Below are 13,235 nucleotides of genomic sequence, written 5' to 3' on the forward strand. Positions count from 1 at the left end.
ATAGTAGTCGAACACATTTAGAAAATATGCAGCATTTTACATGTAACATGTTTAACAAAATGAGAAATAGTTAAACGTGTTGCATAAATTGGTACAAGAAGGAAACTTTGTTTGCATAAATAAGCATTTAATTGGTGCCACATCATGATGTAACTGATTCTCAGCTATAATGTTGCATATTTTGGTCTACAATAAAACGAGATTGCATATTTCATATATAAAACCAGTTTGTTGCATAAATTTGTAAAAAAGTAAAACGTTACCGCATAAACAAGCATATAACCATTCACAAGTAATGGTAGTCGAACACATTTACAGAATTCTATGCACCGGTTTTGTTCAAATATGTAAATGCTTGTCAAACATCATTTTTTTTACATACATGATACTTTATTTTAGCATCTTATCTTCATTTCTTTCTATTACAACATTTTGTTTTTCAAGTTTTTTCTAGTTAAGACTTTGTACATTGAAAACTCTACCCAATTATAGCATTGTAACTTCAAACCCTTTCTAAAGTAGGATGCTATAACAAACAAATAAACAAAAGTGCATTGCCATTTTCTGCATTTATCCCTTGAGTATTAATAGTAGCCATACCAGGACAGGATCCACAGCAGAGCAAATAGCATTGATGATTGAGCTTTGATAATTGATATGTATCTATGTTCAAGTTTCCAGAAGATAGTGAATATTATTAAAACCAAGGCATCCACCAGATATACATTTTTCCAAGGTTTTTGTGTGAAACTGCTTCAGCAATTAAGCGACGAGCCTGTCCTTCTACAGCCAGAGGCAAAGATGGTGCTGCTCCCACACCAACAACAATTCCTTGCAAACGTGCTTCGATATTGCTTATCGCCCGCTGAAATCACAAATAATACCAATCTACTTTCATTTCTTCTTTCTATCACACCATAGCATTCTACTTCCAACTTTTTTTCATATTAAAATGGTCGCACTTTAAAAAGTCTTCCCAATTATAGCTTTCTACTTTCAATTCTTTTTCTTATTAGAGCATTAAAGTTTGAAAATTCTGGATGACATTGCTTTGCTATATATAATAAGTGTAACCCTTTTTTTTATTTTAAGCAAAAGCAAAAGCAAAAGCAAAACTGGTTTTATTTATAACAGAAAGAAACAAGGAAGATGAAAGCAACCTGTGCATGAGGGTTCTGAACTTCTACTCCACTAGACTTATGAGTTTTAGTCCACTCGACAAGAGGATCATGGATGAAAGTCTCGAGAACACTCATCAATGTTTCTCTGTGTTCCCGTAGTACTGAAAGTGTAATCTCACAAACCTTCAAGAAGGTGCCTTCATACCCTGTAATCCCCAACCCGTCAATCATATTCTGCAAACACAATAAGGTTACTTTCCGAAATAAGTCAATAAAAAAATGTATCAAGAGCTAAAAAAGATGTGTTCTGACCTGGGTTAACCTGAAAGGTACAAGTTCGGGCTTCTCGAGCAGTAAACCTCTGTCAAATAAGCAACTGAAATCTACATGAACACAGTCACCCGTGGTTGAATCAAAAAGAATGTTTTCTCCATGACGATCTCCAAGACCGACTATATGCCCAACCATTGACCAAACAGCAGTAGTGTGTGCATAAGCAACACGGGCCCTAAACCAAGCTGCTGGTTCAGAAAAAGTGTTCAAAAACCACTTGTGGAAAGCTGGAGGGAACATGGGAAGTATTCTGTTCTTCAGCATCTCATCTTCACCTATTTTACCAGCTTGGCATTGATCGTAAATACGCTTAATTTGAGGGTTTGTTTTCAGCCGATCAAACTTCCCTGAGCTTATATATATGTCTTGGAGAATATGTCGAAGCCCACGCGTGTGGGGCACCCATTCTACCATCCCACAATCCTCTGTTAATGGAACCACAGCAAATGTACGCACATACAGCTTCCTTCTGCGGCTTTCTGGACACTTGGACAATAAACGGTTTATCATTGCATTGAACTCCATCATACGTGCATCTTTCCTAAGGTCGTCTTTCGGTTTGCACAGGAATGGGCGTTTCATTCCATCACTGCCCACTAGAATAATCTGTACAAAGAACAATAAATGTTGCAATTTGAAGCATAGAGATATTTAATGTTACATGTATAGCTTTACCTTACCTTTTTTGGTCGTTGAAGTGATGAAAGGACCTCAGCTTCATCTGCTATTCCTGTTATAGTGGGAAGATCTGTAGCAGAAAAGAAGCCTGTCGTACTTGCATCATAAGTGGGAAGACTAACATTAATTGCTCCTTGAGTAGGCATTATGATTTCCAAAGGCATCATCCTTTTCAGGGCACTAAACTCGGTAGAAATGTTGATTGTTGCTGACTTGGACTGACTTGCATGAAAACAAAGCCTGATTAAATGATCAATTAGACTGGCAAACTGAGCAAACAAAGAGTTGGAATGGAATCCTTTTCGTGCGTTGTTTAGAATCTCTGCAGCTGCTTCCCGCCTTGAAGAAACTGTTGATTTTGAAACAGCCGCCATGACCCAAAGGGCTTGTTGTGTGTATTGCCGGAGAACAGAGGTGATGATGTGTTTCACCACTCTCACTATTTCTTCATTTTGGTGGCAGATTCTGGAAACCAGTTGAGGCAGAACTGTCAGCCATTGATATGTAGGCAGATCCTTTAAACACCCGCGCATAATGCCCATCACCTGCCAATGGAGAAGAGAACAAGGATCCACTTGTTACTTTTATCACATAATTACTGAAAATGATGATACCAAAAAGAAAGAAAGTACCTTCCCATGAACTAATTTCATATCTTTATTGGATGAAGTACCTTTCCTCTGATAAATGCTACCAAACTCAAACCATAGTGTCAACAACCTTGGAAGAGCTTGAAATAGATTCTTATGGCCTCTATGAAGACCCTTGGCATAAAATAACAGGACATCAGGAAGAAAATACCACCAAGGCTTCTCGGAATTTGAAGTTGTGGAACTCGAAGAAACCATCCGTTGACCCACATCGGAATTGTCTTCTTGTCGTTTCCTTGCATCAACAAGCACCTCATCACAATATTTCGCGGCATAAAAATACCCTTTCTCCCACTTGGGCTGCAGTTCCCTCACCCTTGAGAAAAGACCAATCACATCTTCCTTCTGCTTCAGTCCCGTATAATGAATCCACCTGGAATACAGCAAAAGAGTTTTGGCAACATCACGATTCTCATTTGATGCTTGAGTATTGCAAGGTAAAGACGGTTGGTTGAGAGGGACCAAGGAAAGGCTGGTGATGGAAGACATTGCAGCCGACCCAATGACTTCAACAGGCATGTTCATAAGCGACTGTTGCAACTCTGCAATAGCACCATCGGATCGCCTGGTGCTCCACAAAAGCTTAGCCTTTTCCATGTGGACATTAGCCGCACCCGATGCCTTGGCTTCCAAAATGGCTCGATTAGCCGTCTCGTAGTGACCAGCCGAACGACACAGCTTTGCATATTGTATCCAGAAGTTTCCCACTTGGCCACCAAGACCGCTAGCACCGAAAACCAGTCGCCGGAAAGCCAATAGCGGTTCGCGTGTCCAGAGAGACGGTTGGGTCAGCCTGAGTCGGTTTTCCCAGTTTTCGGTCACTTTTACAAACTCTGGTTCACTGACACACGACTTTTCCAAGAAAGATTCACCATTAAGGATGGAATGGAAATCCTCGAGCTCCTGCAACACGTGAAGCTTTACAACAAACGGGTATGCTCGGGTGTATGAATCCATGCCAGCAGCAGCTAATGGAGCTATCAGAGCTTGTTTTGACAATGCGATTTTCTCACCAACCGAAAACTGATCTTTCATTCTCATTGCTCGAAGGATCTTTGCAACATCCATGTCAAAGGAAGCGTTGCTCTCTGAGCTGCTACAAAGTAAACCTTCTTCTTCAGCTCCATCTAAGTACTCATCGGTCAAATCCCATCTACCAAGCCTCCAAGCAGCCTGAACTCCTTGCATACACCATGTTTTTTTGTATTGAGGAATCCTGCATATCAACCCATCAACATGAGTAACCACTGCCTGGAGATGGCACATGTTAATCAAACAATTCAGAACATCTGAATGCCTCTGAACGGAAGTGGGTTCCATCTGCAAAGCCTGTTCGCAGGAAGTCAAAACTTCAGCCCAGTTTCCGGCTTTTTTATTTATTAAAAGCTGATCTTGGAAGCTTTTTGATTTACGTAAAGATGCTAAACCAGACAAACCATCCGGTTCATCCAAACCACTATAAATCTCCATCAGAAATGACACATCTTCATCCTCGAAAACACCGCTCTTCTCAGCCGACGGGTTGAACGACCCGGACTTCTCGCGAACATGACACTCAAAGTACAACAAAGACCGAGCATAAGCCTGACACCTAAACGAGGCCTTAGCCAGGGTTACTTTTGGAATTGCAGACAAAAGCTCCGAAACGTTTTTACACTGAGACAACTGGTCCAGATCCAATGAATAACTTGCAGTTGCAGTCATAGTATGATCCTTCAACTTTTGCTTTGAAACGGACGACTTTAAAGACTGAGATAGAGCAAGCTCTTGTTCGATATCATCAACCCATTGTCCAAGATTATCCAGGAGATTAAAAACAGCTTGAATACAAACTTCACTTTGACCAGAACTGATCCCCGGAACAGGAATCGTGCTGCTTTCTGAAGCAGCTGCATTAAGAACCGAAAGAATTTCTTCTGTTATGCCATGGCGGGCTTCCTGGGTACCATGTAAGACAGCATTTAGCACCAAGTATGGTAGCAGATAAGTTGCTGTCTGCACTTCGTGGCGTACAATACCTCGACACGCGTTAAAGATCATTGCACGTGATCCGGTGGCATGAACAGTAAGTTTTTTCACCCAGTTGGAGATCCATCTCCGAAACGACAAAGAGGGTTGATAAATCGGACCAGAAGATGCAGAATCAGACACATTTGGAAGCTGAAACCTTGAGGTTAAGCAAGGAGCTATTATCTCTTTAACATAATTAGAAAATCTACCCCATAATCTCTGACCCCTTCCAGACACATTTCCATTTGAAACGGAAACATTCTCATCAAGAGACGCCTCACAACCAGCAATCTTCAATAGCTCCTGTATAGCCAGAGCAGCCGAGTCCTGAATTGTGGTATCCGGTGCTGCTCGAAAAGCCCGGGCCAAATGCTTGTGGATCAACTCGAAAATCAAATCGTCATCCGAACATGCGATTTTAAACCGTTGATTTGAAAACCCTTTCACCTTGGCGGGGTCCACGGCGCCCAGCAATCCGAGACAATCAGCACAAACCAACTTCAACCGTTGTCCAACTACAGTTCTTGATTCTTCTGCACACCCTCTAAGTAAAGATGTAATCAAAGAGCTCAAAACATCCATATCAGAATCCCCTTCCCCATTGACCATAACCGTGACTTCCTCTCTCCTCAATTTTAGCAACTTACTTAGCTCACAAGCGACCATATATCTAACATTTATGTTTTCATGGTTCAATCCGTCCACAATATTTCTCAATTGATCCTTCAAAGTCATGACTCCACGGACTTCCTCGATTACTCTGTTTACTTCTGCAAGGGGGGGAATGTTGGGGAGAGGTGGAAACTCACAGATATGTTGCTTTAGGACGGACTTATTCTCAAATACAAGCTCTTCAAAGATTTTCACGATTTTGATCATATGAGGAGAAGATTGTTCTTTATGTTTCTCGATTAATGGGATAAGCGAGGCGAAAACCTGAGAGATGACATGTTTAGTGCTGGAAGGGGATACCTTTGTTAATTGTTTGATGAAACAATGCAAGACAGCAAGACCATCACTCTGCAGTGGTTCCTTATTGATTGCATGCATCAGAAGAACCATGAGTTTTGGTACGTACGTGTTAAGCTGGGAGCCCATCATGTTGATCAGCATTTCTATACGTTTCGTTGCTTGAATTTGAAGTGAAATATCGCCTGCATGGAGCATCTTCCTGTCGATACTGTTAAGAAGACCAACAAAATGGTTCCTTAAAAATCCTGGAAGATCCTCGTTGCCCGTCAAGATTTTTGCAATTTCTTTTATCATCTCAGGCACCCTTGATAACCTGTATGTAAACCACAAAATTCAAAATTCAGGGGACTGAAACTTCTAGCTTTGACATGATAGTAATAATCAAATAACATTATATTGCAGGTAATTTAAACTCAAAATTCAAATCAGAATCAGATGGGAGGACATCTACCTTATGCTGGTATCAACTGAATCATCCACATCCACATCCACTGAGCAGATGAGTTCATCCAAAAGTGCAGGTAAAGCAGCTGCAAAAATCTCTTTCTTGGTAGAGCCAGTATGATCACAATAGAACTGCAAAGCACAGTCTAATTTGTGCCCATCAGCTTGATAAAGAGCAAAAGCAAGAACTTTGGGTATCCAGGCGACTATAAGTTGCACCATATCCATATTCAAACAATTTGCCAGATCCTTTAACGTAACCACCGCTTTATCATTATTATCCTGTTGACCAATCACAAGCTTCGGAAGAACAACCGGCACCATTTTTTTAACAAGTTCTTCCACTTTAACATCAAGAAGACCTCCTGCAAATTCTTCCACCATTTTCGGGGATCTTGCAAGCCGTAATGATAAATAATTATATACTTCATTTCGTATATGAACGAATTTAGCAAGAATTTGCTCCAAACCTCCTTTAAAATGAAAGAAACAGGAACTGTGTATACATTTCGATGCAGAAAGTCTCACTGTAACATATTTACTGTCAAGTTGATCAAGCAATAGCATAAGAGAAGATAAGAAGAGTTGACCATGGATATCTGATGCAACCATGATACTTGATGTTGCTTCAAGAAGAGTTTCAAACAGTTCTGGATCACTGGCCACTTCATAACCACGTCTAATTTTGTCCAAAAAAAGTTGCCCGTCCATAAACAAATCAGTCAATATACGATGCTCAAGGAAACAACTAATCTGTCTGTTGAATGCTTCTCTCACAGACTTCCATTTATGAAGCAAAAGATAATCAATACATTTCAACCACTTCATTTTATTTTCATGTAAAATATCTGAACTCATATGAACAAGGATCCGTCCAATTATCGACACACAGGAAAGTTGAACCTCTTCGGATTCATCATAAAGGAGACTGAAAAGGAGGTGGAGAAGATCTCTGTAATCACAACCCAACTTAGGTGATAGATTTTCGATATTATGGAGACTGGATATTATTGAAACTGTTTCATGGTTGTGAAGGACGCTTTTGTCACACATAGAGCACCAAAATCCTTGTAATAGCTTATCGCCCGTCCAACTGTATTTACTATTCTCCCCTTTTAAGAATAATTTCAAACTTTTTCTGGATGAACTTGCAATGCCATCACAAGATCCATATAGACATGCCAAATACCCAATGGAAATGGCAATAGATTTCTTAACCTTTTCACTCTGTTCTTTTGACAACAACCTGCCAAAAACATGTAAATAAACTCCAGATGAAGAAAGGGAGTAAAAGAAGAAGAGGAATGACATATTTATTTCGTTCATACAGAAAAAAAAAATTGCATTACATAATGAGGCTAATGGTGATATATTACAACCTTAAAAGAGGTTATTAAGGCCCAGCTTATTATGCATGGCTGGACTAGACAGAACATGAATCGTGTTTGCTGTTTCTGTTCGTTTCTTATGAGTGGGAAAATGCATAGTGAAACAACCCGTCCCACATGGATAGAAAGTGAGAAATGTGAGCCCATAAGTTGTGGGTTATCAGTAACTTCCACCATGGTTTTAAGTTGATGATGTTATTGGGCTAATCTATAACTTTGGGCTTGGGGTGTTACACATATGTATAAGTCATAAATCATAATCATTAATAATGCATAAGATATGTAAAGTTTGCTTACCCAAGTCTCTTAAAAATCGGTGTCAATGTACCAAATCTGCACATGCCAATCAATGGCATAGCAATAATGGCTTCACTTCTAACTTCTTCCGCTTCATCCTGAAAACCCAAGTCCAAAACATCTAGATCACTCACACTTTGTGACAAAGATCCCAGCATGGGAAGAATCTGGAGGCAGAAACTTTTTGTCTTCCATGGCAGACAGGGGTCAGCTGCCGTAGGAAAATAATTCCATGGAATCTTCAACACTGACTGCATTAGGTTTGCAGCATTACCATTATCTCTGAAAAGTTCATCCTTCACAGGAAGAAATCCTACAGCAACATATGGCATATTTTCAGATATTATAATCATGGTAGAGTGTCAAGGTGAACTCCATAGAAGTGATCTAATCATAAATATTTAAAAACTAAATTACAAAATTTGCCCTCATTCATTTTTTTTCTTCCATTTCCCCAAGTGCACTGTCATTTTCTCAAATATTCTTCAAACATCATTTATCTAGACAGCATGTAATGGAAAAAAAAAAAAAAAAAAAAAAAAGGCCTTACTATGTTTAAGCAGTATACTGTGAAGTGCTTCAAGATAGATAGATAAATCAAGTCCGCCTAAATTTTCTTGGTTTGCCTGCAAGAAATAACCCTCACTTAGATCATGGCAACAACTGGTTTTGTAGCTTACAAGAAATAATTCCATACCTGCTCAGAAATCCAAGGAATCCAATTAAGCATCTGATGAGAAATTCGAAGTAACAATTTTGCCCAAGGGTATTTGCTGAAAACAATGCAGAGCATGCTAAGAGCAGTCAAAGAAATTTCTGGTTCTAACACATTAGCCTTTCCACCAGGAGGTTCCAAGCATTCAATAAGCGAAAGAAGTGAGGAACCTATATATTCAGCATATTCCTTTTTCCCTTCATAAGATGGGTAATCAATCTTGTTCACATTTTGTAAACTGGGCTTGAAATTCTCAGATTCATCTACCTTCTGTCGCTTATTCTTCAAAGCATTTGGGAGATGAAGTGGTCTTTTATCTCCAACTCTCACTGGTTCACATCCACTGGCATCCGAATAATCTTCCCCGTTAGTTGTCCCTCCAACAAGATTAGGATCAAGAATAGATACAACCACTTGAAAGCATTCAACCAACCCATAATAAGGTTTTGGAGAACAAAGGAGATAAATTAGTAATTCAGGCTTCCAGATGTGAGGGGGGCATACTTTAGCAATTCGAATATATGCACCACACAACGCCTCCTGAAAACAGAAAAGAGAAAAGTTATCAATCAATATTGCATTGCACATCTAAGGGTTTTGTTTCTTTTTTACTTGATCCAGAAAGCTATATATGGGTGTTTTTATTACTTAATGCAGAAAAAACAACTTAATAGAAAAAGTCATCTTTCCCAATTAAGTCTTGACTTTTCACAGTTTTGCGCTCGTTTATTTATTATTCCTTCCATGTCTCGAGTATGCTGTCATTTTCTCAGATATATTTTAAAATTCGTTTATCCAAAATGGGTAAAAAAACTAAACAGAAACCTAAGTCACCAACTCTGTTAAACTTAAACCCAACATATATGTAAGTGAATGTTGTGTAACAGTAACCATGATATCAGATGTAGAGAGTTACTAAGCACACCTTGAGCTCCAGACTTGCAGTCTTCTGCATTGACTGATGAAATACACTGACCATATCAGTGGCTGTCAGCTTAATAACATCATCAGCAGAACTGGAGTATAATGCTTCAAGGCATCCACCCAAGGAAGAATCATAAGATGTGTCCCTGCAAAATATACTTGTTATTAACTCATTTGATCCGTTTCACTTCATTTCTCAATACCATTTCCATGATGTGAAGATAGGACCCACAAATGAATTTCAGAAGTGAAATGGGCTAAATGAGTTGACTCTAAACATTTATGTGGGACAACTACCTTACAGATAAAGCTTTTGGATAACTAACTGCTAATTCATCTTTCTACTTAGCCTCCTAATAACAAGATGATGACACTTTTGTTAAAATGCTAAATCCTGCTATCTCATCTTTATAGATATTTGAGAAAATGACAGCCCACTAGTTTGTTCATTCACCGAACTAGGTGAATGTTACAACTTGATCATCAACCCTTTGTCTACAAACTTATGTTCACTACTTATTATCTATGATTTGTTCTTTTCCTTATAAAACAATGATTTAAATGCTGAATAGTCAATGTTTTAAGGTAAGCAATAGCAGATATCATTTCTGCAAAATGGATTGATTAGTCTTCTGCCAACCCCTAAGCTAGCCTATACCGCCCCATCCCAAGAGTATAATATGATATGTAAATCAAGTAAACAGTCTAAATGGTAGAGTACAAAATAGCTTGAGCCAGATATATAATTACCTGAACACAGTAAGTCCATCCTCGGCTTCACTCAGTATGGTCGATATTGAAAGAATCATGTTTTCACTAGGAATGATTTCATCATTTACTACCGCTCCCAAGATGCGCACCAAGTCAAAGCAAGCCTTCATGATATTTGTTTATTAGAAAACAGTACAAAGTATAATGAGAACAGAAAGAAAATGATTAATCTTGAGGTTAGCCAAGTTTAAAGTAGACTGAACATCAAATAAAGTCAAACTAACCATTTGCAGAGCAGCATCTCCATAGCACAGTAGCTTACAGGCAGCCAAAACAAATGGCACATTTATAAGCCCTTCCACATTTAAAGCTCCTTCAGTTAAGCATTTACAAGAAATTTTAATGATCCAAGTAGCAAAAGGTTGCCACCTGGCAACTCCTGTGAGGTTGATTATAATACCGAAACCATCGGTTGGTTTAATGCATGCTGGGAGTTCACTGAGGAGAGCAGAGTCATTGGACATTCCAGAAAGGGACTCATAGAAACACCTCAGATACACTTCCTGATCTTGTTTGATTGTGTTGTTGGCTATTGAAGCTATAGCTGGGAGATCTATTCAGACATAAAAAACATGAAATGTTCAAACTAGCAGATCTACTGAATGAAGAAAAGATTCAGACTTTCATGGCTGGCTATGATCTTTGCTTATCAGTCCAACTACCACTCCTCACAAAAGTTCTAACCGATTAATAAGAAGACAAATGAAATACAATGAACATGGGACAATTGTCCAATCAGGCTGTGTTTGTTACACATGAAGGATGCCCTTGGAGACAAAAATTTCAGTTTTTGTCCAACCCAAAATGGAGGAACAAGATGGGACAGACTCACTCTCAATCACTCATCTGAGCAAAAGACGTTAATGCCCATTGAAAACAACCCTAGAGAGCTTATCCAGTCCAGTCCAATCTCGTGTAACAAACACAGCTTTAGTGAAAGTGTGTAACATCCAGATGAAGCAATAATGATAGTTTTGTAATTTGTATGTCTGTGGTTTCTACCTTCAACCACACCCGTGGCATCTTCAAAAAACTGACGATATGCATCTCGGTCTCCTGTACGGAGCAAGGATAATAGGGATCCTAATGTTTCAAAAATTATTCCATGGCGTGAGCTGAAAAGTAACACAAGCATGAAAGTTGAATGAGGATAAAAAGACAAGAATTATAGCAATAACAATAATCGTAGCATAAAAAAAGAATGATACTTTCATTAGCACAGAGAACAACTGAGATAATGATATTTTGATTAACAAAAGAGCTTCCATAACAACATCTCATAAAGCATGAGGAAATCATAAAGGATTTCTAGAAGTTGATGTTAAGTACCAATAACTCACCAAAATGAGGGTTCCGCGAAAAAAGGTAATATACGAAAAACTACAGGTAAAATTGCGCTGGCCTTTCCATGGAAGAAAACTCCAGGAAAATACTTGACTGTATGAGTCAATAATTTCAATACAGCAATCACCTCCCTCTCGTTAGCTGCAAAAGCAAAGTATGAAAAAACAAGAATGAATACTTAAAGAGGATACTCATGCAAAAGCCAAAAGTAATTGCTTGGCATGCTCTATGTTTAGAATAACTATGAATTTTGAACATTGAAAGTACTAGGTTTGACCAGTCAAAATGTATAGCTTTAGCACCAACTGTAGTAAGTAAACACACTCCTGTCAACAGTACAAATAATAATGTTTACTGAAAATGAATAAAACACATCTATCACTTGACGATTTGACATTTCACATGTAATGTAGGGTGTTTAAATGCCATGGACAGCAGAAAATATAAATATACATATGAATGATGCTACAAATTCAACAGATTATCATTACATATTCCATCAAATTTTCATGTGAACTTTATGTGTTTCTGCCAATCCTAACAAGATAAGAAAATTTCAGGCTCTGCCATATGAATGCACACCTTATTTCCTTAGATTTATGACTTAGCATCAAAAATAAACACTAGTATAACTAACAACAGAAACTACAAAAAAATACGAATATACATCAAGCTAATCAAGGCAGGGTAATGGCAACAGGAAAACTTAAAGAAATTTTGAGGAACAAGTATGCACATAAACTAACTCTATTTTACGAACAATTGCTACAAAAGATAAATTTTAGTAAAGTGCCAAAACAAAGTTGTCCCTATTGGATATAAGGTATTCGCTTTTCTCAGAAATAGAGTGATTGGCGTTTCCAGTTAATGTACTTACACTTGGTTTATAAAGAATCAACAAGAATCACATTATTTGCAAGAATGCAAATTAAATCACAGTCGCATTAACTAAAACGTGGCAAAACCTGTTGTGCTTGATAGTTTGTGTTACTGAAGTCTATTTTTATTTCCTATTTTTATCAAGTAACTAGCCGTTTACCAAAGAAACTATAAGTTTAAAGATACAAAATGGTAATGATTCTCAAAGAAACTAGTCATTTATTTTTGAGTAATCAAGCTCCAAAAAGGTTACCGGAAGAAGACGGGACGACGTAGGCGTGGAGTAGATTGGGGATAACGGCACGAAATCGGAGCTCTAAAGAGGCGTCATCTGATTTGTTGGGAGGAGTTGAGGATGATGCTACTATTCGCTCACGGAGTTCGTAAACTACGCTTGACAAGTTCGCCATTGGCTTCCTTGTTCCTTCTGTCTGGGCTTTTCCCTCGCAGATGGAGGGCATTTTGACTTCGAATTTGCGGGTGAAAATTAGACCGACCCGGATCCGTATAAGGTTTGTTGGATTCAATAATACAAAGGGGATGTTTTTTTTCCAACCAATTCTAGCTAAGCGGCTGACGGGGGCGTTTGTTTTTTCTAACGGCTAAGACTACTGAGTATGAACAACATGTTATTTAATCTTATCACATCCAAATTGTCCACCTCATCATCCTAGTCACAATTTGGTGTTATAACACCAAATATGGAAAT

General features: G+C 38.5%; 1 protein-coding gene across 1 annotated transcript; it reads right to left on the reverse strand.

Annotated features, from left to right (window-relative positions):
• Positions 1 to 333: 333 nt before the first annotated feature.
• On the reverse strand, positions 334 to 12,941 carry ATR (Ataxia telangiectasia-mutated and RAD3-like protein). Its single transcript, XM_079083971.1, has 15 exons — positions 12,780 to 12,941; positions 11,644 to 11,788; positions 11,306 to 11,418; positions 10,528 to 10,856; positions 10,283 to 10,407; positions 9,534 to 9,678; positions 8,591 to 9,148; positions 8,444 to 8,519; positions 7,894 to 8,206; positions 6,216 to 7,454; positions 2,765 to 6,077; positions 2,135 to 2,677; positions 1,434 to 2,060; positions 1,161 to 1,355; positions 334 to 865 (listed from the first exon to the last, which is right to left on the reverse strand). Exons 1-15 carry the CDS (start codon positions 12,934 to 12,936, stop codon positions 698 to 700), a joined length of 8,046 nt encoding a protein of 2,681 aa, XP_078940097.1. The 5' UTR covers positions 12,937 to 12,941; the 3' UTR covers positions 334 to 697.
• Positions 12,942 to 13,235: the final 294 nt, after the last annotated feature.

This window comes from Lactuca virosa, chromosome 3 (assembly GCF_052849685.1).
Source record: "Lactuca virosa cultivar CGN04683 chromosome 3, Lactuca_virosa_CGN04683_v6, whole genome shotgun sequence".
NCBI lineage: Eukaryota > Viridiplantae > Streptophyta > Magnoliopsida > Asterales > Asteraceae > Lactuca > Lactuca virosa.

Excerpts from the sequence above, each read along its gene's own strand:
- ATR (XM_079083971.1), bottom strand. The coding sequence starts at position 12,936 with ATGGCGAACTTGTCAAGCGTAGTTTACGAACTCCGTGAGCGAATAGTA. Across the intron at positions 11,789-12,779 it reads CGTCGTCCCGTCTTCTTCCG|CTAACGAGAGGGAGGTGATT; the intron begins GTAACCTTTTTG and ends TTGCTTTTGCAG. Across the intron at positions 1,356-1,433 it reads TACCTTTCAGGTTAACCCAG|AATATGATTGACGGGTTGGG; the intron begins GTCAGAACACAT and ends TTGTGTTTGCAG.